Here is a 23,520-nt window from a genome sequence, read left to right as displayed (position 1 = left end):
CAAGGGTTCGAGTGTTTTCTCATAGCAAAGGAAAGTAACAACTGCAAGGAGCATGCCTTGTTTTATTCGCTTTATGGCTGCCTGCAGAGCATTGCGGTGGGTTTTTCTTTGTTTCCCCTCCCCTCAGGATTTGTGGCAATTTCACAACACACAAATCCATTGAAATCTACTGACAGCATTTCCCCAACAGCTCAGATGGTCGTTACTGTTTCTTTTCCAGCAATATTTTAAATTAAGGTATATACACTGTATTTTAGAACACCTCGCTATCCCACACTTAATAGAGAACAGTGTGGCATAGCTTTTGTGTTCGGAGGGAGACCAGAAATTCTGTGTGGTTCACTTTATTGCACCATTTGCTTTATGGTGGTGGTGTGAGAGTGAACCTGTAATAGTTCGAGGTGTGCCCGTGCATGTATTCTGTCCTCTCCTGGGAGGAGAGGAGAGCATGTCCCTGTGGGCCCTCTTTGCCCCAGAGCTGAAGTCTCTGTTTGCCGACGCTGGTTTGATACTTAGTATTGCACTGTATCACTTTGAAAAGGGTCGGGAGCTTTTTGTTACTGTTGCTTTTCCTGTGCTTAAAGTGTGATGTGTATGTACATGCTTGCATTCATGTATTCGGCAGGTTTAAAGTACATTTTACTTCAGGATGATTTTGTTCCTGAGAGAACAGCTACTGTCAATCACCAATTTCTTGGCATCCATCCTCTTTTGATACTCGGTCCTACTTCTTTTTCTTTCTAGCAGTATTGTTATTTACTGACTGATATGATTTAAGTTGTTTTTTAAATTAGCATTTATGTGTGTGTTGGTGTAGGCACGTGTGTGTGCATGCATGGGTGGACTCCAAAGGCGTCTTCCTTAAGAGCCACCTACCTTCTCTTTTGAACCTGGAGCTCACTGATCTTCCAACACAGCCAGCAAGCGCCCGAGATCCTCTCGTCACGCAGGCCTGGGTTCTGGGTGGAACTCAGGCCCTCGTGCTTAGGTGGCGCGTGCTTTCCTGATTGAGACATCCCTCCAACCCATATTTTTAATTAGCATGCAAAGTGGGCTCCATTGCAGCATTTTCAAGCATAACCTGTGTTCGTTCCCCCTCCCCCTCCTTCTTCTCCCCTTCGGCTCCCCCCTCACCACCCCCTTGTCCTCTTCCACTCCCAGTAGCGCCCTTTCCACTCTCGTGACACACGGCTCATCACCCCATCCCCCTCTTGGGGCCCCGTTCTATGGATATTAGCCCTGTTTCTTTCTCCTGGGCATCCAGCTTTTCACCATGACATGTTTGGCGCAGGCTGTCCCTGCTCACCAGACATTCCAGCAGTCTGACTGAGGTACCGCCTGCTGCTCTCAGGTCATGAGGGGTTAAAAGCACAAACCAAGAGGAGGTAAACGACACCAGGAAACCAGGGTCTGTAAAAGCCATTCTTGGTGTCTGCCTCTTTTCAGGAGCCATTTCTGAATTTCTTTTCCTTTCCTTTCCTTACCCTGAATTTCTGACTTCAACAAAATTGCTGTTTTACTTTTTTTTTTTTTTTTGGTATATGATTTTTTTTGCATCCCAAGGTGTAGAAAAATCTATTTTAGTCAATTTTCTCAAATCCCAGGTGGTACAGCCTTCTCCCTCCACAGAATTGATACTGCGTGCTGGCATTTAGCTACACTAGACTTAACACACCTGTTCACGGGTCGGAGAGGCACTCTAGAAAGTTCTGGGTAATCCAGCTGCCACATGAGCAGCACCAGAGCTGTTACCACAGCTAGAGAAGACAGTTCCATCCCCCAGTTGGCTGATTGCCACTCTGCGAAAACCCACGGAGAAGCTCCTGCTATTCGCCCATTTCCCAGACAAGGAAGTGGATTATAACAGATCAACATGTGTAGGTGAGGGCCAGGCTCTGGGCCTCTGAGCTGAACTCAGAGTTTCCTGATGTTGACACGTCTATTCTTAGAGACAGTAGAAGACCATGTGGTCAGATATGACCACTTCCCGTTCTCAGAATAACCTTTGCTCTAGTCAATAGCTGGACAGACAGCTTTCCCCGACTCCAAGGCCTGGTCCGTGCTGTGTGTAGTCACTCCCTGGTGTTTGTTAAAGATAGGCTCCCGGATCCTTGTAGATACCAAGATCCTGGGATGCACAAGATATTCCTATAGAATGGAGCCGTCTTTATACACAATCAGCACGTATCCTCAAGGCTGATCATTTCTACATTACTTGCAATGCTTAATGCAACATGCATGATGTGTAGACAGGCCCAGCTGATAGTACTGTTTATTATATACTTCATATGGAGCTGCATAACCTACCTAGTGTCCGGCTCCTGGGTGGGGCAGTTTTGGTGCTCTTGGTAATGATCTTCATGCAGTGTAGTAGTTATTTGTGACTGTCATATAATGTACATAGACTAGATGGCTTAATTAAAAGGAAATTCAATAGCAAGATGTCACAGTCTGCTTCCTCCTTTGGCCTCTCTCCTTGGTTGGCAGAAGGTATCTCCTGCTGTGTCTTCACAGGCTTACTCATCTGTATGTGTATTTTCATCAGCGTTCTATTGCTGTGAAGAGAGACCACAATATGGCAACTCTTATAAAAAGAGAGCATTTTAGTTAGGGCTTGCTTAGAGTTTCAGAGGTTTAGTCCATCATCCTCATGGAGGCGAGCAAGGCAGTACACAGGCAGACACAGTAGCTGAGTTCTACATCTGGATCTGAAGGCAGCAGGAAGAGAGAAAGCCACTGGGCCTGGCTTGGGCTTTTGAAATGCTGAGGCCCACCCTCAGCATCACACTTCCTCCAATAAGGCCACTCCTCCTGATCCTTCTCAAGTAGTGGCACGCCCTGACGACCAAGCATTCAAATATATGAGCCTGTGGGGGCCATTCTTATTCAACTGCCACAATGTGTCTGTTTGCATCTTGACTTCCTTTTCTTATAAGGATCAGGTCCATTCCGATGACCTCATTTACCTCAGGTGCCTCTTTCAAGACTCTGTCTCCAGGTCAGCAAATGACTCAGGATGTAAGGATGCTTGTTGCTAAAGGCTGGCCACCTGACTTCAATCCCCAGAACCTAAGTGGACTGGTTTGAGTGGGAACGGGCCTCATAGGCTCATATGTTTGAATACTTGGCCTGTAGTTGGTGGGAACTATTTGGGAAGGACTAAGAGGTTGGAGGAGGTGTGTCACTGTGGCGGGGGTGGGGGGGCAGGGGTGGCTTTCGAAAGACTCATGCCATTCCCAGGGTGCACACTCTCTGCATCGTGCCTGTGGATCAAGATGTGAGCTCTCTGAAAAGCTCCCTGGTGCTATGCCTTTGCTCTGCCACCTTGGACTCTAACTCCCTGAAACTGTAAGCTCAATTAAATGCTTTCTAAAGTGCCTTGGTCATAGTGTTTTGTCACAGCACTAGAAAGGTATCTAAGACACCACATAAAGTGAGTAAGTAAAAGAGAACCAGTTCCACAAAGTTGTCTCTGACATCTACATATTCCCTGTAGCCTGAGCATACACGAGTGCTTACACATAATTCTCTCTCTCTCTCTCTCTCTCTCTCTCTCTCTCTCTCTCTCTCACACACACACACACACACACACACACACACACACACACACACACACGCACTTTTTCTTTTCTAAAGATCCTATCTCCAAATACAGTCTCACACTGCAGTACTGAAGTACTAGGATCAGGACTTCTGTGTGATTGATGAACTGATTCAGCCTGCAGCAGTGAGGCTCAGCAGCTCTTCGGGTGACCCAGCCCCCAAGTTGCTCCCCAGCCTCTCCCAGGAACTGGGGTGGGGGAGGGGAGTGCCTTGAGCTTTGGAGCTGTCCACTGACAGGGCCATTTTCTTTGTTTGCACCGCTGAACTCTGCAGAACCGTCTACTGGTTGAACTCGGGAGGAAAGAGCACAGCTCTGCCTATGACACGTTGATAGGAATCCTATTTAAAAAACTCAAGTTGGCTCTGAAATGAAAAAGTCAAAGAATGTAAGATTGGAAGGTGGGCCAGGGCAGGGTCTGGGGAAGGTGTCCTTCCCAGATGTTGCCAGCAGGGGTCAGATGAGCTCAGACACATCAACGGCCAGCCCCTGGGGAGGAAGGAAAAGTGTACTCGAAGTCTCCCTCCCTGCCCCCACTTCCAGTTCTTTCCTGCCTTCAGCTGCAACCCAGAGTGCAACACTGAAAAGCAGCGAGTCTTGCAATAGGAGACTGGCGAAGAAGAAAGACCCATTCAAAAGAACCATCATGGTGTGGTGGATGACTGCAGTGTAAGATACTTGTGCATGGGCTTTGGGGTGGCCTCTATAGCTCGAGGTGGAAGGACACTAGACAGAGAATCTCATTTACTGCTAGACCAAGATTTCCCAAGCCAGAGTCACTCTGGAATAGAGTCGTTCCCCCTGCCCTCCCCCGCCCCACAGGTAAAGACAAGGGACTCACTCCTTCCACTCAGAAAGCCCCAGCCCCCCCCCCCCGATTGTTGAGAAGAAAGGAGAAGCCAAAAATGACATGCACAAAGTGTGTGTATAGGGCTCAGATCTTTATGTCTAGACCCTTGTACAATAGCCACGATGTGCTCAGAAGGACAGAGGCTGTGGCAGGCTGGAGAATGGCCTTCAAAGACATCCACATCCTAATTCTGGGACCATGAACATGTGACCTCTGTGGCTAAGGGACATTGCAGGCATGGTTGTCAAGGAAGATTCTAGGTTACTGAGCATAGCTTGCCACAGGGTCTTTCGGGGAAGGGGCTCTGCGACCATGCCTGAGAACTTCCCCAAACTGATTTGCAATAGAACATTATAAATATGACGGCAGGAAGTATAAATGCCTCTAGATTCTGGAAATGGCTGGGGAAGGGCCCTCTAGAATCTGTAGGGGAACGCAACCCACACGGACCTCCAGAACCACACCCTGGTCTATGTGCATTAGGAATTTTACACTGCCTTGATCATTACTGTGTTTCTGGCAAATGTGTTCCAGCAGCAACACAGAACCAATACACAGGTGCTGGTGCCAGCAGCTGCCCTGGTTTTGATCCGGTGGGCCGTTTCTTTGATTGACTGCTGTTCCTCTTTCAGCTGGTGTGGCCCTGGCTAAAGAGCGATTGCTATAGAAGGAAGGAGGGCTCCTAAGAGCATACAAAATAGAAAGGCAGCCTCTCCGGGCGTGGGGGTGGGGAGCCCTTAGTTCCTGGAAGTGAGGCAGTTCCTCTGTTCTCTCCAACCCAGCACACATGTTGCAATGTGGTGTCCTAATCCAGACCTCTGCTGTGGCTTCCACAGTCAGGCTGGCAGGGTAGCAGAGCTACCAGATGACTGTGATGAAGGTATGAGCCATGGCGGTACCCCTGAATATCAAGTGTATTTAGTGCTTCTCCAAGTCGTGGCAGACGAGGGGATAGGATGCCTTTGTAGTCCTAATCACAGCCCCTCATGGCTTGTCGACAAGCTTGGGTTGGCTCAGTTGCTCGAGATCCAGTTCTTCCAGTTAAAAGCCGAGTTGGCACCGTGTGTCAGCGTCTTCACTGGGGGGTTCACCAGCTCCCACTTCCCTTCCTCTTTGTTTTCTTCACAGAAACACATTCCCAGACATGGGATCTGGAAAAGAGTTTAGAATGTTTAGAATGTTCTGTTACATGTCAATCAACACTGGGGTAGTTTTCAAGCCTATTGACTATGCTTCTACATCATGGAAGTGGACCAGATGGTCCCAGGCTGCCAGGACACCAGGGAACCAATGTCAGCCTCCATCATGTTACTTCCACCTGGGGATGATCAGCCCTCCCAATAGTGGGACCTTGGGTGAGATTGGTCATAATCTCATTTGGAGTGGGGCTGCTAAGCATTCTGGGAGCCATGGGTCAGTCCTTCTTGCCCACAGAATTACCAGGTCCACATGCCTATGGGGGCGGGGACCCTGCCAACTAGCTACAAAGTACCTCATTCCTGCTTCAGCTGCAGGCTCAGGATTGAGGTTTTTAGACCACAGAATAAAATGAAAAGTCAACCCTTGGGCTCCCATGCCTTCATCTGTGGATGCCATCATAAGTGGACCTGCCAGGAGGGTCCTTGTGTCGAAGGCTTTTCTGTTTGCACACCTTGCTTACCCTGTCTCACCCTCTTTTTTTTATGTCTATGAATTCTTTGGTCAGACAAGGTCTGCAAAACTCCCAAGCTGCATGGAGGAATTTGAGCAGAGGCTACTGTGGACTCAAGGACCAGTCATTCTAGCTGCAGACAGGGACCATCAGGGTGTAATGGGCTGGACAAGGGAAGGCCTTGGGTGTTCAGGGTCCTGCATGCTGATCCCCATTGGAAGGCTCATCATTCAGCAGAGACCTTGAATAAATTTCTGATCTGCAGGCTGTTGAATTTAGGTGGGGTGGAAGTAGACTCTAAACGGTCAGCATAAGAACGTTCTGGAGTTTAGAAGTTTATAGGTATCGTTTTTGTTTTGTTTTGTTTTCTTGTCCTCATCCTCCTCTTCCCTATGCCTTCTTCCTTCTCTCTTTCCTCCTTTCCTCCTATTGAACTAGGGTTCGGTCCCTGTGTTTCTCAGACGGGGCTCAAACTCATTAGCTCATGTGGTCATCCTGCCTCATCTGTAATTCTATACCAGTCGAGTCAGGGCATGGGATCACTGGTTAGTTAGAGAAAAAGAGAGAAAGAGAGAGAGAATATGAATGTGGGAGGCTAGCCCTGAGCAGGTCACCAGGGGAGCAAGGGCTGGTCTCAGAGGACCAATTCGTCCCCTGGCCACCACCCTCTCTGTTCAATAGGTCACCCAAAGTCCTGCTCCTCTGCGTGCTTGCCACCAGCCTGCCATCAGAGGTTTGCACGGCGCTGGCCCAGCACCTGGTCATGCTGACAGAGAGCTACAGTGAGTTCACATTTGTCCCTTGAGAGGTGACTCAGGAGGTGAGTGGATGGAGGTTCCTTCCATCTGTCAGTGCTCCTCCCAGAGGTACCCTTCTCCCCTTACTCAAACAATGACTTCTGATTCTGTACAGGACCTTAGTTCTGCAATTAGAGCTGCAGGGACATGGACTGTGGGCTGACTGAACAAATCTGGAAACTTCTTGACGTCACTGGCTACAAAGAACTGAGACTGCCATACGGTGATAGAATGGCGGGCCTGTCCCACAGCTCCTGCAGGTATGCCCTCCATAGGAGCAGGTGGGCACACTCTCATGGTCCTGCCAGCTCTGGTTTGGACACTTGTTTTCATTCTACCAAGAGTGCCATGACCCTGTGCCTGCTTTACTTTGAGATAAAAGAGGCATAAGAGGGACACATACCTTTCTTACCAGCTGGGCAAAATCTCCACATTCCCTGGGTGGGAGCCCGAGGAGTGGCCTAGTGCAGGAGTCAAGTGCTGAGCTGTGGCTCACGATGAGGGTGATGCCTACTGTAGACAAAACAGAGGTCAGAGCAGGCACAGGGAGCACTTTGTAAGACAGAGGGCTCCTCCAAGTCTCGCGGGTCCAGCTACCATGCCCCTGTGAGGTGGTGGGGTGGGAAGTAGTGTGGGTGGAAAACTCAGTCGCTCATCCATGATTTGGAATGTACCACCTGGGGAGAGGGTGTAGCATCTGTGTGCCAGCTTCAAGGATGGCATAAGGGTGATCCGAGCCACTATCCTCTTGTGGCTGGCTGCCTAGGTCCTGTCAACCACAGGTGGGGTATGTGATGGCTGCCACCCAGACCCTATCCAATCACTTTAGCTGGCTTATCACCTGCTTTAGATAAGGGTTTGCAGTGTCCATGGGCTCAGGGAGCCTCCTCAGGTTGATGTGATGGGCTCCAGACAGCTAGAGAGTGATGTGGGACCCAGCACCTCTGTGTGAGCTTTGTGTTGGACAAGGTGAGGCTGGGAGAGCTGGGAGTGTGGCTGGTGGTTAGGGCAGGAGGGCTGTGACTCCACCTCACTTTCCCTAGGCATTGGCTGCTCCATCTTTCATTCCTTCTGGGATTCTCTTGTTTCCTTCCAGTTAACACTAGCCTTTTAGACATGGATAAACTGTGAAGACCCTGATGTTCTCAAGGCCCATCAGTGCACAGCACCAGAGCATGCAGACTTGGGCTACATGGGGTATGTGTGTATGCATTCACTCCCTGTCATGGTGGAGATGAGATACTATTGGCCAGAGCATTAGGGTAGGGAGGTGGGGACACTAACAGCTCAGAGTCAGCCAATCCCATCCCAGAGAAGCCTGAGGCTGCTCCTCCTCCAATCTGTGGGACACTCACTGTCCTGTGGGCATGTGTTGATGATCTGCCCCATGCTCACGGCGCACCTTTCCACGTACTGGTCATAGCTCTCAGCTGGCATGAGGGAGCAGCGGGGGAACGCAGGCCTGAAAGGAGGATGGAGAGAGATACGGCTGCTGTCTTAGAGCCTTCTGGGGACCAAGAGGGTGTGTGCTGGAGCAGCTGAGAGGGACCATGATCCTCCAGATGCCTGTCAGACAGGGCTCATGGGTTCATAGCCAGCAGGGGCTTCTGGATGTGTTCCACATCAGCAGAGGGCTGTGGTACCCACCCCCAGCATGGATGCTGACTGAGCAACAGGAATTCTGTACATCCCAGTCAGTCACCCTGGAGAAGGACAAAGACACTCCCCTTCACAAGGACCCTCTTCTGGATGAGGTCCCTCTATGTCCATCCCTGCAGGGCCAGTTTTAGGAGGAGCACCCCACCTCCCCCAGGTGGTCAGGTTCCCCAGCCTCCATGGCCCCAAGATGATGTGTGTTCACTGTAGCTACCTTCACCAGGAGTCTTGCTGGCTTGGCTGAGCAAGACCACAACCCTCATGCCATTTCCCACGGCCTCCCTCCTGCTCATCCTATACCCACAGCTCAATGTACCTCACTCTCCACTGCAGGGCCCCATCTCAGTAGGTATACTTTCTTTAACATGAGCTAGAGAAGCCTCAATAGCAGAGAATTGCAAGGTGCCTACCTGTAATCAGGGTCAACATTGAAGTGTGCCTCTGTCAGCTCCTCCAAGCTCAGGAAGGTCGGGGTGGCCTTGCTGGCTTCCCACTTCATCCATTCGAAGACTCCAGGCTCAACCCTTATCTTCAGCCTCTTCTCCAGTTTGAGTTCTGGGGTCGATGCAAAACAAGCATGCACGTTACCTAAAGACATTTCTTCATAGCTAGGTCTACCATGCTAGTCAGTGGCTTTGTCAACTCGACACAAGGCAGACCTCTGGGAAGAGGAACCTCAGTTGAGAAAATGTCTTCATAAGACTGGTCTGTAGGCTAGTCTCTAGCTGTCCTGCAACTCACTATGTAGAGTCCTTGGACTCCCGGAGATCTGCCTGCCTCTGTATCCCAAGTGCTGAGGTTAAAGGCGTCCACCACTATGCCCGTTTCCTTGATTAATTACTGACACAGGAGGGTCAAAAGCACTGTGGGTGGTGCCATTCTTGGACAGGCGATCCTGGTTGCTCTAAGAAAGCAGGCTGAGCAAGCCATGGGGGCGGGGCAAGCCAGGAGTCAGCAGCGCTCCTCCACAGCTTCAGCTCCTGCCTCCAGGTTCCTGCTCTGAGCTCCTACCACAACCTCTCTGACTGATGGACGCTGACATGGAAGTGTAAGTCAAATATGCCTCTTCCTCCCCCAGTTGGTTTTGGTTAGTGTTTTTTTTTTTTTTTTGGTTTTTCGAGACAGGGTTTCTCTGTGTAGCTTTGCGCCTTTTCCTGGAACTCACTTGGTAGCCCAGGCTGGCCTCGAACTCACAGAGATCCGCCTGGCTCTGCCTCCCGAGTGCTGGGATTAAAGGCGTGCGCCACCACCGCCCGGCTTGGTTAGTGTTTTATCACAGTAATGGAACAGCAAACTAGAACACCGACCTATCCACGAGTCCAAGGAAACCCTTCACAAGTGTGACTCTTTCCTGGCAAAGGTCATCCTGGGCTTTAAGTTCAGTTTTGCCGTCTCTGAGACCTAAACCACCAGGCAGCTGTAGAAGTCCAAGGACTGACACCATGTTGCCCACCAGGATGGATCATGCTGCCTTGTTAGGGGGATACCACAGGCAGCTGTAGAAGTCCAAGGACTGACACTATGCCTACCAGGATGGACCATGCTGCCTTGTTAGGGGGACACCACAGGCAGCAGTTCCACCCTAGGGTGTCACTCTAACTTCAAATACAGCTCACTCAACCCATGCCACAGCCTCACTCTTGATAGAATGATGTGACGACAGTGACAGTGGGGCACGTGACCGATGGGGCAGGAGGTAAGGGGTCAGAGAGAAACGTTTGGAACGTTCTGACTGCTCACAGCTTACCCTCCCCTAAGCATCTTACATCCTGCCCCAAAGGCCTGTCAAGCAAGGCTGTGAATGGGATGAAAGTGTAATCGAGAGGGGTTCAGATGGGGGGCAGGGCCCCTGCCTCCTGACTGCTGACCTTGGACAAAGAGGGCTTCCATCCCCTGCAGCAAACACTTCCATGACCCCCTAAGTGTGGGTAGATCTCATGTGACCACCAGCTGCCCAGGTGGCTACACCATCTTGCATGGCTGAGAGGACTGTCATGGTGCCCTGACAGTCAGGTGATGCTGGACAGCTCCCTCCGAGCATCGACCCTACTCTGGGATGTCATGCATGTTGGATCTAGAAGGGTCCACAGCAGCCCCAGCTTTCTAGGCTTGTGAATGTTCCTTTCTAAGTACTGAGACACTTTGCAGAAAGGAACCACGGGGCAAAGTATGATGACAGACGTTGATCCTGTGACACCAGTGGTCCTACCATGGGTCCTAAAACCTTAGCATTCTAGGATGTTAGTGGCTCATTTCTCCCAGCAGCTCCTAGAAGGCAGTTTCTAACCGCCTCTTGGCTTAGATGTGGTCATTCCCTGTCCATCATCTCATTCACCTCCAACCCCTCTTTGCTTCCCACGGAGAGTGACCTCAAGATCAAGTTAAAAGGAGGGTCTGCTGAACTTCTCACCCACCTTCCAGGATGTGCTTGGCTGTCTGCACACAGCGCAGGGCTGGAGACACAAAGACCGCTGTGACTCGGATGCCGCTGTCCAGCAGAGCCTCTCCTGGAAAACAAGGTAGGAAACACACTTCACGCATCATCAGCCTTGGCTGTGTTGAAAGATGGAGGGGCCCATGTTACAAGGCATGGGTGTGACCTCAGAATCAGAGAGTGGCCAATAGCAGCCAGGGAAGACCCCAGTCCTGCACCCCTGAGGACATGAGTTCTAATCATAGCCTGGGTGAGTCTGGAAGGAGCCACGGGCTCCAGATAGAAGTGACTCCATGGACTGAGAGCCCACCATGCCCTGCTCAAGTCAGATCTGCACTGTAGGCTTAACATGGACATTGCTTTACACCTTCATGGTCATCTAGTTGGTCATTTCAAAGCCATCCATGGCTTGTGGAATGATAGGCTGTAATCCAACCATGTTTTTTTTGTGACACTGGAAGTGACTTGTCACCCACACAAGGTACACACACATCGAGAGCTGCTCAAACATCTCCATAAGTGTTTAGGCCTAAAGACAGGACTTCTGGGACACACATACATGTCACATGCAGACACATGTGTGCATTGCCCTGAGGGAGAAGGGACCCTGTTGGGCTGTGTGTGGCTGGTGTATCCCAACTTCAGAGCCAACCATTGTCTCACTGGGAGCCTGAAACAGCCACAGTATGAACGCGGCATCCCCATCCAGAGAGCTGGCAGGCAAGCATTGTGTGTGTTCACGCAGGGAGAGGAGCAAGAGAGCTGGTTCTACTGGGTTCCTTTAACTAACCAGCCAGAGACTGGGGTGCCTGTTCGTCCCCTTAGGCTCAGCTTCCTAAATTTATAAAATACAAAGCAGACAAACTCAAATCTCATCAGCTCCCCAAATTAGATCTCGTGGAAGGAGAATACCCAGTCATTAACTCAAAGCTCTGAGGGACAGTGCAATACAACCCGTGAGGAGGTGTGCCGTGTGTGTGTGTGTGTGTGTGTGTGTGTGTGTGTGTGTGTGTTTGTGTGTGTGTATGTATATGGAGGTCAGAGGTCAACCTCAAAAGTCATCCTCAGGAATGGTGTCCACCCTGTAAGATAGCATTTCTCACTGGCCTGGAAACTCACCGTGTAGGCTAGGCTAGGCTGGCTGGCCCCGGAGCTGGCTTGCTAGGGAGCAGCAGCCTGTCTCCATGTCCTTAGCACAGGGAATACAAGTACACGCCACCACACCCAGCTTTTTTCATGTAGGTTCTGAGTATCAGATCCAGGTGCTTCTGCTTGCACAGCAAACACTTGGCCGACTGAGCCGACTCCCCAGCTCGGTGTTAATTTTACCAGTGATGCTCTTGGTGCATCTGGTGTTTACTGATCCCTCCTCTCCCTACGGTGTCCCTCTCCCTGTATTTCATTGCTCACATCACCAACCATCCATTACTGGATCAGACTGCTCCACTTTTGGCCACTAGCTGTGTGACCCTGGCTAAATCATCTAACACCTCTGTGGTGGTTTAAATGAGAATGCCCCACCCCAGCTCATGTATTTGAATATTTGGTCCCCAGTTGGTGGAACTGTTTGGGAAGGATTAGGAGGTGTGGCCTTGTTGGAGGAGGTGTGTCATGGGGGTTGGGCTTTGAGGTTTTAAAAGCTCATATCAGGCCCAGGCTCCCTCTGCATCCTGCCTGTGGATCAGGAGATAAGCTTTCAGTTACTGCTATAGCTCCATGCCTGCCTGCCATGATGGTCATGGCCTAACCCTCTGAAACTGTAAGCAAGCCCTCAATTACATGCTTCCTTTTATAAGTTGCCTTGATCACATCTCTTCACAGCAATAAAACAGTCACTAAGACAATCTCTGTGTCCCTGTATGGGCAGAGTATGGAAGGCATCAGTACTACTGTCAAAGGATGCTTGGCAGGGGCTCAGTGTACACAGCTAAGATCCTTATTATCACTTTCTCTCTGGTGGGAGCACTCTTAAACATACCTGTGATGATATATTGTGTACCCTAATAAAACTTGCCTGAAGATCAGAGGACAGAACAAGCCACTAGATTAAACATAGAGGCCAGGCAGTTGTGGCACACACCTTTAATCCTAGCACGTGGGAGGCAGAGATCAGTTTGGATCTCTGTGAGTTCAAAGCCACCATGGACTACATGAGATTGACTCAGTCTAGGAGAGAAACAGAGCAGGCAGTGGTGACACACCTTTAATCCCAGCACTTGAGATCTCATGCCTTTAATCTCAGTATGTGGGAAGTCACATGCCTTCAAGCCCAGCAATAGGAAGTAAGTAATATGGTGGGCAGAGAAAGGTATATAAGGTGTGAGGAGACAGGAACTAGAGGTTTTTTTCAGGCTGAGAAGTCCTAGAGGTAAGAGGTGTCTGTGGCTTGTTCCTTTATCTCTCTGATCTTTCAGCAATTACCCCAATATAAGGCACTGGGTTTTTAGTATAAGACCTATTAGAATTCAAGCTACACATACCAGCAAGTCTGGCCTGGAAAATTCCACAGGATGATAAGGGCGGATCATTTTCAAAGTCTTTGATACCGTTGCTCCTCCTGGGCAGGCTGCGGGGGAAGTTCAGGTCTGGCCTGTAGTATTTTCCTAAAGTAGAAACAAGTGGCAGACATCTGGGACCACTGAATCAGATCCATTTGTCCCTCAAGATTCCAAAACCGAGATCCACATGGGAAGGGTATTGCCTAAGTCCTTGCCAATGCTGTCGTTTCTAGAATGTTCTGTGATGTGGATTCAATGGAGCAAATATTGCTCTGCAGGCCTGTAACATATTCTCAAATGCAGAGCACATAGGTTTGAGCCCCAGGGACTAGGAGCCTACTTCATCTTCTCAGCCCTCATCACTCACACAAGGGAGAGGAAGCGTGTGTCTCCAAGATAGGCTTCTGAGTGGGTATCAGTTGACTGGGGGCAGTATGAAGCCTCCTAGGTGTATTGCTGATGTTGGGACAGTACACACTTGGCTGGAGGTCCCCCACCTTGGGAACTCTTCAGTCAGGTGCTTAAATGTAGGACCAGAAAACAGGGGCTGCATGACACTGTGGTCCCCTTGAATTTGACACTGACCTCTCAGATCTGTCAATCTGGTAGGAATTCTGACCCTTAGCTATGAGCTGTGGGACCAGAAACAAGTGGCTGAATCTCTCTCATCATAGAAAAGGGGAAACCAGAATTGTCACAAGTCACTGGACTGGTGCCAAGGGCCTGGCTCAGACATGTGACCAATGTGTATGTGGGTGGGTTTCCATACCCACCCAAGTGACCCCAAAGCCATTTCCTAGCAGCAGCTGTGCCTTGGCTGCTCTAGAGGACAGTACTGCTGGGATCTAGGATCCCTCAAGGACACAGAGACAGTCTGTCTAGAGTCACCCAGACTCAACCTACCATCGGTGGTAGTGCACTGCTGTAGCCAAGACTTCCCAAAGACCTGGTCCACTCTCTCCCCATGGCGTACTACCAGCACACCTCTCCTCGCGATGGTAGCCTGGAGTGGGAGCAATGGGACACAGAGTTATTGATCAGACTCTCTCTATAGTATCCACCAGCCATTGCCTAGAGACAGAGCCTCTCCCAAGATGCTCAGCCACTGGGGTCAGGCTGCCAGCCTTCACAGTGATGAGGGTGGGTCACCCCATCATAGACGACATGTACTTTTCAACCTTTTTGTCTCTTCCAAGTATGTATGTATGTATGCATGCATCTATCTGTCTATCTATCTATCTATCTATCTATCTATCTATCTATCTATCTATCTATCTATCATCTTTCTTCCTTCCTACCTCCCTCCTTCCCTCCCTTCTTTTCTCCTCTTTCTTTCTTGCCATTTCCTCTCCTTTCTCTATCAAATGTCAAGCTATTTATAGTTTCCTCATTTACTGCTGCTCCTCCTTTCCTGAGAAGCCCTCCAGGACTGCCCATGTTTGAACCCACCCCAAGGTAGCTTTCTCGCTGCACCCAGGTATGTGTTTTTCCTCTGAGCACCCAGGTAAGAAGTCTTGCTCCTCTTCTTCATTGTCTTCCTCTAGCTGGACAACCTCTGCTTGCCCAAGCGCTCTTAGTGAGCAGGACAGCATCCCTCAGTGCACCTGAGGTGGGCCGAGGACCCCTGCAGGTACCAAAATTCACAGATGCTCAAGTCCCTTGTATACAATGACATGATATTTGCATTGATCATAGACACATCCCCTGTGTATTCTAACTCATCTCAGGCAACTTAAACACCTAATGCCGTTTAATGCCATGTGACCAACAGCTGTGCCGTATTGTTTAGATAACACTGGCAGGGAAAGTCTGTATGTGTTCAGTACTGGTGAAACTATATTGTCTTCCTTCCTTCCTTCCTTCCTTCCTCCCTTCCTTCCTTCCTTCCTTCCTTCCTTCCTTCCTTCCTTCCTTCCCTCCCTCCCTCCCTCCCTCTCTTCTTTCCTTCCTTTCTTTTGAGACATGGTCTGACACTGTAGCCCAGGCTGCCTGGAACTTTCTATGTACCCCAGGTTGGTCTCAGACTCACAGCAATCCTCCTGCCTCTACCTCCCAAGTGCTGGGATTACAGACATGTGTCACCACAGCCAGTTTGGATCTTGAATGTCAATCAAAGACTTGCACGTGGAAAGCTTGGTTGCCAGCCTATGGTACTGCTGAGACAGGGACTTTTAGGAGGCAGGGCCTGGTGGGAAGGAGTTAGGTCACTGGATTGCGACTTTGAAGAGTTATTGGGACCCAGCCCCTTCCTGCCTTTGCTTTCTGGCTTCTGTCAGGTAACCAAGTCTCCTCTGCCATCTGCCTCCATCATGGTAAGTTGTACCACCAGAGGCCCAAAGCAACAGAGCCCAATGATGATGGACTGAAGACGCTAAGACCATAACAAACCAAAACAAATATTTGTTTTTTTTTGAAGCTGGTCATTTTAGGTATTTTGATGCACTACTGGGGAGCTGATTAAGATAAGATGTAGTCTTCTATAATGTTTTCCATCCCCAGTTGGTTGAGTCGGTGGATGAAAGAAACCTGTGATGTAGGGATCCAGAGGCCATATTTTATTTTGTTTTAATTGTTCGCCTGACAGTGTCCAGCAGCCTCAGGTCACAGGAGGCAGCAGCTCTCTGGAACATTCCTTCCTTTTCAGGCTGTCCTTTGTACTTCCCAGTCACAAGGTACCTGTCCATTGTGCTCTTGGGAAGGCCTTGCTGAGGGTACTTAGCAGTGATGCATCATTCCTCAGGAGGGGCTCCTATGTGTGTGGGGGTCCATTCTCACTTGGGAGAAAGGCCAGACTCTAGCAGCTAATGTCTACCAGGGTGTTAAACCAGCAAGCACGGCTTACTAACAAACACAAAACAAAACAAAAAACAAACCAAAATAAGAAAACCAACCAACCAACCAACCAACCAACCAACCAACCAACCAGGGTCCTGTTACCTGCAAAGCCTGTATGCTACTAACGCTCCTTGACATTGACGGGGTGTGGAATTCTCCATTTCTCCTGCTGCTGGCTTCGCCATCCTTCCTAGAGTTCAGGTCCATGGCTAGACTAAATGTATATGTCCTGTGGGGGAAGAGGAGAGGCAGTGAATAGAGACAGAAGATGTTGTTACCATGGTATCTAATTATGGATGTTCCTGGGAAATCTGTCTCAACCTCTACAGTAAGAATCAAGACCACAAAAATAAGATGAATGTGCAGAGTGCTTTGGACAGGACTCGTGAAGCCTGTGGTTGGCTCATCACCCTAGCACCACCATGATGCCAGACCTGCCTCAACACCGTGCCCAGGTGTTGTTCAAATGCTATGTTATTTTAGAGATGGCAGCTTCTCCATGTTCCCCAGGCTGGCCATGAACTCCTGGCTCAAGACAGCCTCCCACCTCAACCTTCCAAGTAGCTGGGACTGCAGATGTGCATCACTGTGCCAAGCTCTGTTTTCAATGTCACTAAGAAGGTACCTTTTAGATGATTCTAGTGGTGAGGCCAACAGACCTGGAATAAAATAGACCCCATGTGTGTAGGGTAGGGTGAGATGTCTTAGGACAGGATAGAGGGAGGTCTCCGCAGAAGGGTAGATTCTGTCTCCAGGCCACCTTCAGACACAAGCTATAGCTTCAGATCTTTCCTAGGCCCGGCCTACCAGGCCACCGTGCAGATTTCAGATCTGCCAATCAAAACTTTAGCAGATCCCTCCCTTCTGTGTCTCACCCCCATCTCTACATCCTACTGGTTCTGTGCCTTTGGTGAACATCAAATCTGTTTTTCTCACACACCATCCTCTGATTTACCATCTGTTCAGGTGGAAGTAGGTGGGATACTGGAATAGTGGCCAGACACCCTAAAGAGCTGTGGGAACATGGGGGTGTGCTCTGTGGGAGCATGGGGATGTGCTCTGTGGGAGCGTGGGGATGTGCTCTGTGGGAGCATGGGGATGTGTTCTGTGGGAGCATGGGGATGTGCTCTGTGGGAGCATGGGGATGTGCTCTGTGGGAGCATGGGGGTGTGCTCTGTGGGAGTATGGGGATGTGCTCTGTGGGAGCACGGGGATGTGCTCTGTGGGTGCTGGGTACTGAGGCACCTGAGGACTTGCCAGGTAACCAGGAAACTGTGAATTACTTAAAGTGCCGTGAGGTGGACAGGTGTTCGGGAACTCAGGTAGGGGAGAGTCAAAGCAAATTGGAGTGAGAACCCCAAGATATGAAACAGCAAGGGGCGTTATACTCACAGGGTTCCTTCCTGTCTGGAAGGAACAAGTAGGTGGCCCGAGAGAGGGGGAATGAGCAACACAGAGCAATGGTCATGTGACTCCTCCCTGGAGCAGTAAAGGAGTGATTTCCCCAGGGTAGAAGCCATACAAGGAAAAGTTTCTATAAGCGATTTAAAAATAATTCCCAGCCCCAGTGACAGCTAATTGCTTATGTGATTCTTGGACAGCCATTCTGGGCTCTTCTGGGTTGCATCTGTGAGACGTCCTGCCTACCACCCTTTGTGTCTGAGAACCTTTGCTCTCATTTCCTGTTGACCCAGCAGGGTTACTCTCCAATTCTTTTAGGTACAAGGAACATCTTGATTCTAGTCATTATTGGAAACATGGGAAACGGTTGCAACACACTGAAAAAGAAAAGGTCCCCATGATTCCGTCAGCCACCGAATTCAACCACTTAATCTTCTCCGCATCCACCCATATTTAGACTCTGACCCAGTTTTTCGGGAAAAGCAGATTGCAAAGTAGAGTTTCAGAAGGTGGAGTATTATGGGCTGCAATAAGGCAGGAGTGGCCTGGCTGAGTAGGCTCCTGGTTATCTGGGGGGTGGGAACAACTCCCCTAAGCCCCTCAGGGTTGTGGGTGACGTACCAGGTGGGTGGATGGGGATGGAGGGGCAGGCTGAGGAGGTAGTCGTGAGGGGACTCGACTCTGTTGAGGGTTTGAGGGGCAGCAGAGGTCAGTGTGTCTGGAACAGAAGGAGCCAAGGGAGGAGAGGCATGCAACAGAGGAGCTTTTGTGGGTGCAGAACCCAGATGCTACAGGTTCACCTGAGGTTTGTGCCTGGAGTGGAAGGAACAGTTAGATTTGCTGACTATGTGAAGAGCCGCTCTTGATAGACTAGATCCAGAGCCTGGGCAATGGGTGATGGGAAGGATTCCACACCAGGCTTCTCTCCCTTCCCCCTCCCCCATCCTCCTCTCCCTCACATCCTTGCTCTGCAGTGTTAGGGATCATACCTGGGCCTCCCACATTAGACAAGTGCTTTACCACTGACACGTATCCAAGCTCGACTCCGGGCTTTCTGGCTGAGTGATAGGAAAGACTGAATCGCTCTCAAACGAGATGAGGAGTTTGGGAAGGGCTGACGTGGCCTGCTTTAAGTCTGGATCTCCTCTAGTGAGATGCAGCTGCACGTGGCACCACTGAGCTGGCTTTGGGTGAGAGAATATGGCTCAGGACCAGCTGGGGCCAGAGTCAAAGGAGAGGTTCAGGCAGGAACCTGCTCAGACGGACGCCTCTCGCAGGAGTATGGAGTCCATAGCGTCTTGTTCTGTCCTGTGGTGCCCCTTGTCATTCTGAACGTACAGAGGTCATGAATGTCAGGCAGTGACTGGTCACCATCAAAGACAGGCCTACTAAGCGTTCTGAGATACCCGGCTGCTTCTGCACCATCCAAGTTCTCGCAGCCCAGAAGCCAGAGACACGCTTTCTATTTATTTCTTATCTCTGCCAGGCTTTGACTTGGGTGAACTATGTGGATGGGGTATAAATGCCATTGATGTCTTTCACTCTTCCCCACCAGCTTCTGTGGGGATCCCAGACATGGATTCCAGGATGCCAAGAAAGCCTCTCTGTCACCCAAGACCTGGTTTGCCCCACTCAGCTGTCACCTTTCCTTTTGATCTTTTAATGTATTATACCATGAATGTCTTCTTTAAAATAATATATTTTTTGAGACAGGGTCTCACAACATATGCCAGGTTGGCCTTAGACTAACTATGAGCCAAGGATAACTTTGAACTCCTGATCCTCCAGCCAAGTGCTGGGACTACAGGTGTGCACCGCCACATCTAGGTTTAGGGGTTGCTGCGGATCAAACCCAGGCTGGGCAAGGACTTGACGAGCTGAGCCGCAGACTGATCCCCCTCATCACTTTGCTCCCAGAATCTTCTCAGCTCTTCTCTCCTACAGTTTCTTCTAGATAAAAATGCTTCATTCTTTCTGTGACATTCAAACAAACGATCGCTCCAGGACTTTGTCCTAAGTGTCATCAAACCCGGAAGTGACTCTGAAGTTGACAGGTCCTTGTGGTTCACTCTCCTTAACCACCCATGAGGTAGGTTTTTATTTACTCAGCCCTTTTCTTATAACAGATTATCATGTGGCAGCCAACAGCTCCCCGTGATTCTAGCCTGAGACCTGTCTAGAGCAACATGGCATCATTCACGCTGCATCTTGGCTATAGCTGTCTGCTTGACCCCTGTGACCTTTGTGGCATTTTTGTAGGTTGGAACCTCCAGCTTGTCCTTCCATGACCAGGAAAGTCCCAATCCTGTCTCTCTCTCTCTCCAAACCCCACCATCTCAGAGAATCTCCAACAAAGAAAAGGCGCCAAAAAGCCCAGTTCCGCATTCCTGGTGACGAGATTGTAACTTCCTCCCCTGCTGCTGCCAGCAGCCCGAGTCCCTGCCTAAGCATTCCAGCTTTTGACCTTACTTGGGCACAAATCCAGCTTGTGGCGGATGCGTCATCACCCCTCGCCTACAGGCTATATAATCTCCTCGCTTTAGTTCAGGCGTGTGGCTTCTCTGGCCTCCATTCCTGGGACTGGAGAACCCACCTGGGAATTGCTTTGCTCAAATAAACCTGTTATTATAATTTTTCAATTCGGCTTAATCTGGTTTGCTGCGTTGGCAGAGAAACCTGTTATCCAGGTATAGAAAAATCTATTGATTTTGACATAGTTCATGCATTTAAATGTTTTATTTTATTTTATGTATACCAAAGTTTTGCCTGTATGTATGTCTGTCCATCATGCATATGCCTGATATCCATGGAGGCTGGAGGAGGGCATCAGATCCCCTGGGACTGGAGTTACAGATAGTTGTGAGCCATGAAGTTGGTGCTGGGAATTGAACCTGGGTCGTCTGAGAGGACTCAGCTCTTAACTGCTGAGCTATTTATCTAGTCTTGCCATGTATTTTTTGGTTACCCATAAGTTATGGACCTCTGTCCCTGTCATTGCGTCCTGTCCTGTCTTGATTTGTAATCTTTTATGGGCTCTTCCAGATGGACTTGGGCTGGAGCCATGGCTCAGCCGTTAGAGGCTAGGCATACAACCAAAGGGGCATGGACTTTCCTCACGCATTCTCACACTGCAGACGCTAGTGGGTTGAAATGCCGGCGTCAGTGGATCCCGTAGCTGAAGAGTGACATACACTGGAGCCGCTTACAGCCCCTCTTCAATAAGCATGTCACACAGGGCAGGCACAGCTGAAACATCCTGACTCAGGAAGTACTGGTTGCTTTCTTCTTCCCGAGGGCAAGGCGAGGACACCTGTGTAACCCGGGGCTCGTGATCAGACAGTAAAACCATTGTTATCTCTGAGTGACATCTGTGAACTTTACAGTCAGAGAGGAAGTCGAGTTTGTCCACTAGTCTTTCAATTAAAAATGCAAGCAAGAGGGTGGTGGGCGTGTTGGTGGTGAAGGGAGAGAAGGGAGCGTGTGACATTTTTGTTTTTCTCTTGGACTTAAGGGAGTCAGTTAGCGGTTTAACTTGTGCCGTAGAAATAGATGTTTCCATTTTCCTTTGTTCTTAGAAGGGGGTCACCCCAGTGTGTGGCATTTCAAAGACAAAGTCACCACGTTAGTATCCTCGGGTTACTGTCACACAGACTGGGGCTTCTGTGACAGAACAGGTTTCATTTTCTCACTGCCCTGGAGAGTGGGAGGTCCAAGATCAAGGGGCTTGTGATTCATCTTGAGGATTCTGTCCTGGGCTTGAAGATAAGATGGCATCTTCCCCCTGGGTCCTCAATGATCCTCCCTCTGAACAAAGTAAGACTGGAAAAGGGATCATAGTAAGATCTTGTTTCACCTTAATTTAAAGGTCCTTTTCTTAAAAACAAAAAAAACAAAACACCCACCCGGGCTTCAATATAGGAGAGGAGTTTTGGGAGGGAGACATCTCATCCCACAACAGTACCCTCGCTATGTGGGCGTCTCCTGCCACCAGCTTTGTGGGATTCGATGTCGTCTTCTGTGATGGAATCATCCTCGCGTGGTTGGAAGACGGCTTCAGCTTCTCCTGGGCTCTAACTTCCAGCTGTTGCCTCTCTGAGCTACAGCCAGGCTGTACACATGCACCCTGTGAAGAAGCCTGAAACAGGGAGCTCAGGCGTGTGCCCTCCCCCGCAGCAGCCACCTTCCGGTAACAGGCGTGTTACCGGATCAGGCCTCCTGGTCCTCAGAATCCTGGAGCCACCAGCTTAAAGGCACACTGGTGCTAGTGGGCTGTAGGTAAATCACAATGTGTTCACACGGCAGCCACCTCCAGGGCTGGGGAGGTGTTCTCTGAGCAGGAAGGGGCCTCTTCCCACGTGGCTTGCACATCTTCCCCTGAGCGGTGGCATACCAGCGATTCTTCCCTGTGTGAGTCCTGTGGCCTTGGGGGATAGATATCAAATGTCTAGACAGCAAGCTGTCTGCCCACTGGCCAACTATCTGTGCACACAGCTGTCCGACTACACACCCCCCTGCTTAACTCTTTCATGACACATTCAGATGTGCTGGGGCCTCTCTTGAGACAGGATCTCACTGTGTAGCCCTGGCTGCCTTGGAACTCACAGAGGTCTGCCTGCCTCTGCTTCCTAAGTCCAGGGATTAAAGCTGAGCATCACCATGCCCCGATTTTAAACCTCTTTAAACATTTAAAAGGATGTTTAGCACCGTGAGAAGCCATAGCCAACTTACTGCCACCTCCCAGCCTACAGTCACCCCTCAGTCAGCCAGGGAGGGAGGGGGCTTGCTGCTATCCTGTGAGGAAGGGGTGATTCTGATATGGGGGGGGGTGTCCCCATCAGGTACGCCACAGCATTCAGCCAGAACTTGCTTTTTCTTGCAATTTTTGTGGCTATACACTGGCTCCTATCCGAAAGCAGTCTCTCAGGAAGGTCAGGTCACAAGGTGGGACACTTAGGCAGGTGACACACTGACAGGGAAGTGGAATGTTGCTAGCCACAGCTCGCTGCAGAGGCTCTGCTGTAGCTGCAGAATCCAGGCTTGTTCTTTGCCTGGTGGCTCCTCTGCCAGAGTGAAGTTTTCTGCCCCGGCTGTGGAGAGTAGGACAGGGGGCTGCAGGCCACCCAAGCCCCAGCCTCCTGGACTCTGACGCCATCATCTCCTGTCTTAAGTTCTGCCAGCTGTTTCTGAAGCCGCTGACTGATCACGTGGGGTCTGCAGGCAACCAAAGTCTCCTTGATTTTTGTGACATTGTTCATCCTGTCACCACCCAAGCTGGGAACTCAGCGTTCACAGGAGGGGGTCTTCAGCTCTCTCCACAGGCCCTTGTGACTCAGTGGATCATGAGCCGACAGTTGATATAAAGACCTTGGAATCGTGGCTGAATTTGCCTTTCTGAGTTTGTAGGTATGCTCCTCAGCTCTAATGAATTAGCATATGAGGCTAAGATGACATGGAATGACCCACTGCAGAACTGGCTGAATCGGTGCATTTTAAAAGCTATTTTATATCAGTGTATATAACAGATTCCTAACTGCATGTAAGAATCCATGGTTGGCTAAGTTGCCTAGCATACATGAAACTCATGTGATTGCTCATGCCTGTAATACCAGTACTCTGGAGCTGGAGGCAGGAGGATCAGAAGTTCAAGGTAATCCTTGGCTATATAGTGAGCAACATAGTGAGTCCCCAGCAGCCTGGGTTACATGAGATCCTGCCTGGGTAGGGGTGGCGGGGGACCTACTCTGGTAACTGCATTTGGTGGTGAGGGGGCGCCAAGGGCACAAATGCTGTCCCCGGC

General features: G+C 50.0%; 1 protein-coding gene across 3 annotated transcripts in view; it reads right to left on the bottom strand.

Annotated features, from left to right (window-relative positions):
- Positions 1 to 4,574: 4,574 nt before the first annotated feature.
- Positions 4,575 to 23,520, bottom strand: part of Ubash3a (ubiquitin associated and SH3 domain containing A) — a 33,299-nt gene continuing 14,353 nt past the window's right edge. Inside the window, exons 7-14 of one of the 3 annotated variants that reach the window (XM_052743868.1) lie at positions 16,425 to 16,551; positions 14,391 to 14,490; positions 13,470 to 13,592; positions 10,970 to 11,062; positions 8,966 to 9,110; positions 8,255 to 8,361; positions 7,303 to 7,412; positions 4,575 to 5,602 (exon numbers count right to left, since the gene is read on the bottom strand). In XM_052743868.1, coding sequence (XP_052599828.1) covers positions 5,465 to 5,602; positions 7,303 to 7,412; positions 8,255 to 8,361; positions 8,966 to 9,110; positions 10,970 to 11,062; positions 13,470 to 13,592; positions 14,391 to 14,490; positions 16,425 to 16,551 — 943 coding nt within the window. In that variant the 3' untranslated portion in view covers positions 4,575 to 5,464. The remainder of the gene's footprint in view (positions 5,603 to 7,302; positions 7,413 to 8,254; positions 8,362 to 8,965; positions 9,111 to 10,969; positions 11,063 to 13,469; positions 13,593 to 14,390; positions 14,491 to 16,424; positions 16,552 to 23,520) is intronic. The other 2 variants (XM_052743869.1, XM_052743870.1) reach the window with 2 other exon arrangements.

The sequence above is a fragment of the Peromyscus californicus genome, unplaced genomic scaffold (assembly GCF_007827085.1).
Source record: "Peromyscus californicus insignis strain IS unplaced genomic scaffold, ASM782708v3 Scaffold_19__1_contigs__length_69161282, whole genome shotgun sequence".
NCBI lineage: Eukaryota > Metazoa > Chordata > Mammalia > Rodentia > Cricetidae > Peromyscus > Peromyscus californicus.
The sequence above is the reverse complement of the archived record's forward strand: the minus strand, read 5'-3'. Positions and strand labels throughout refer to the sequence as shown.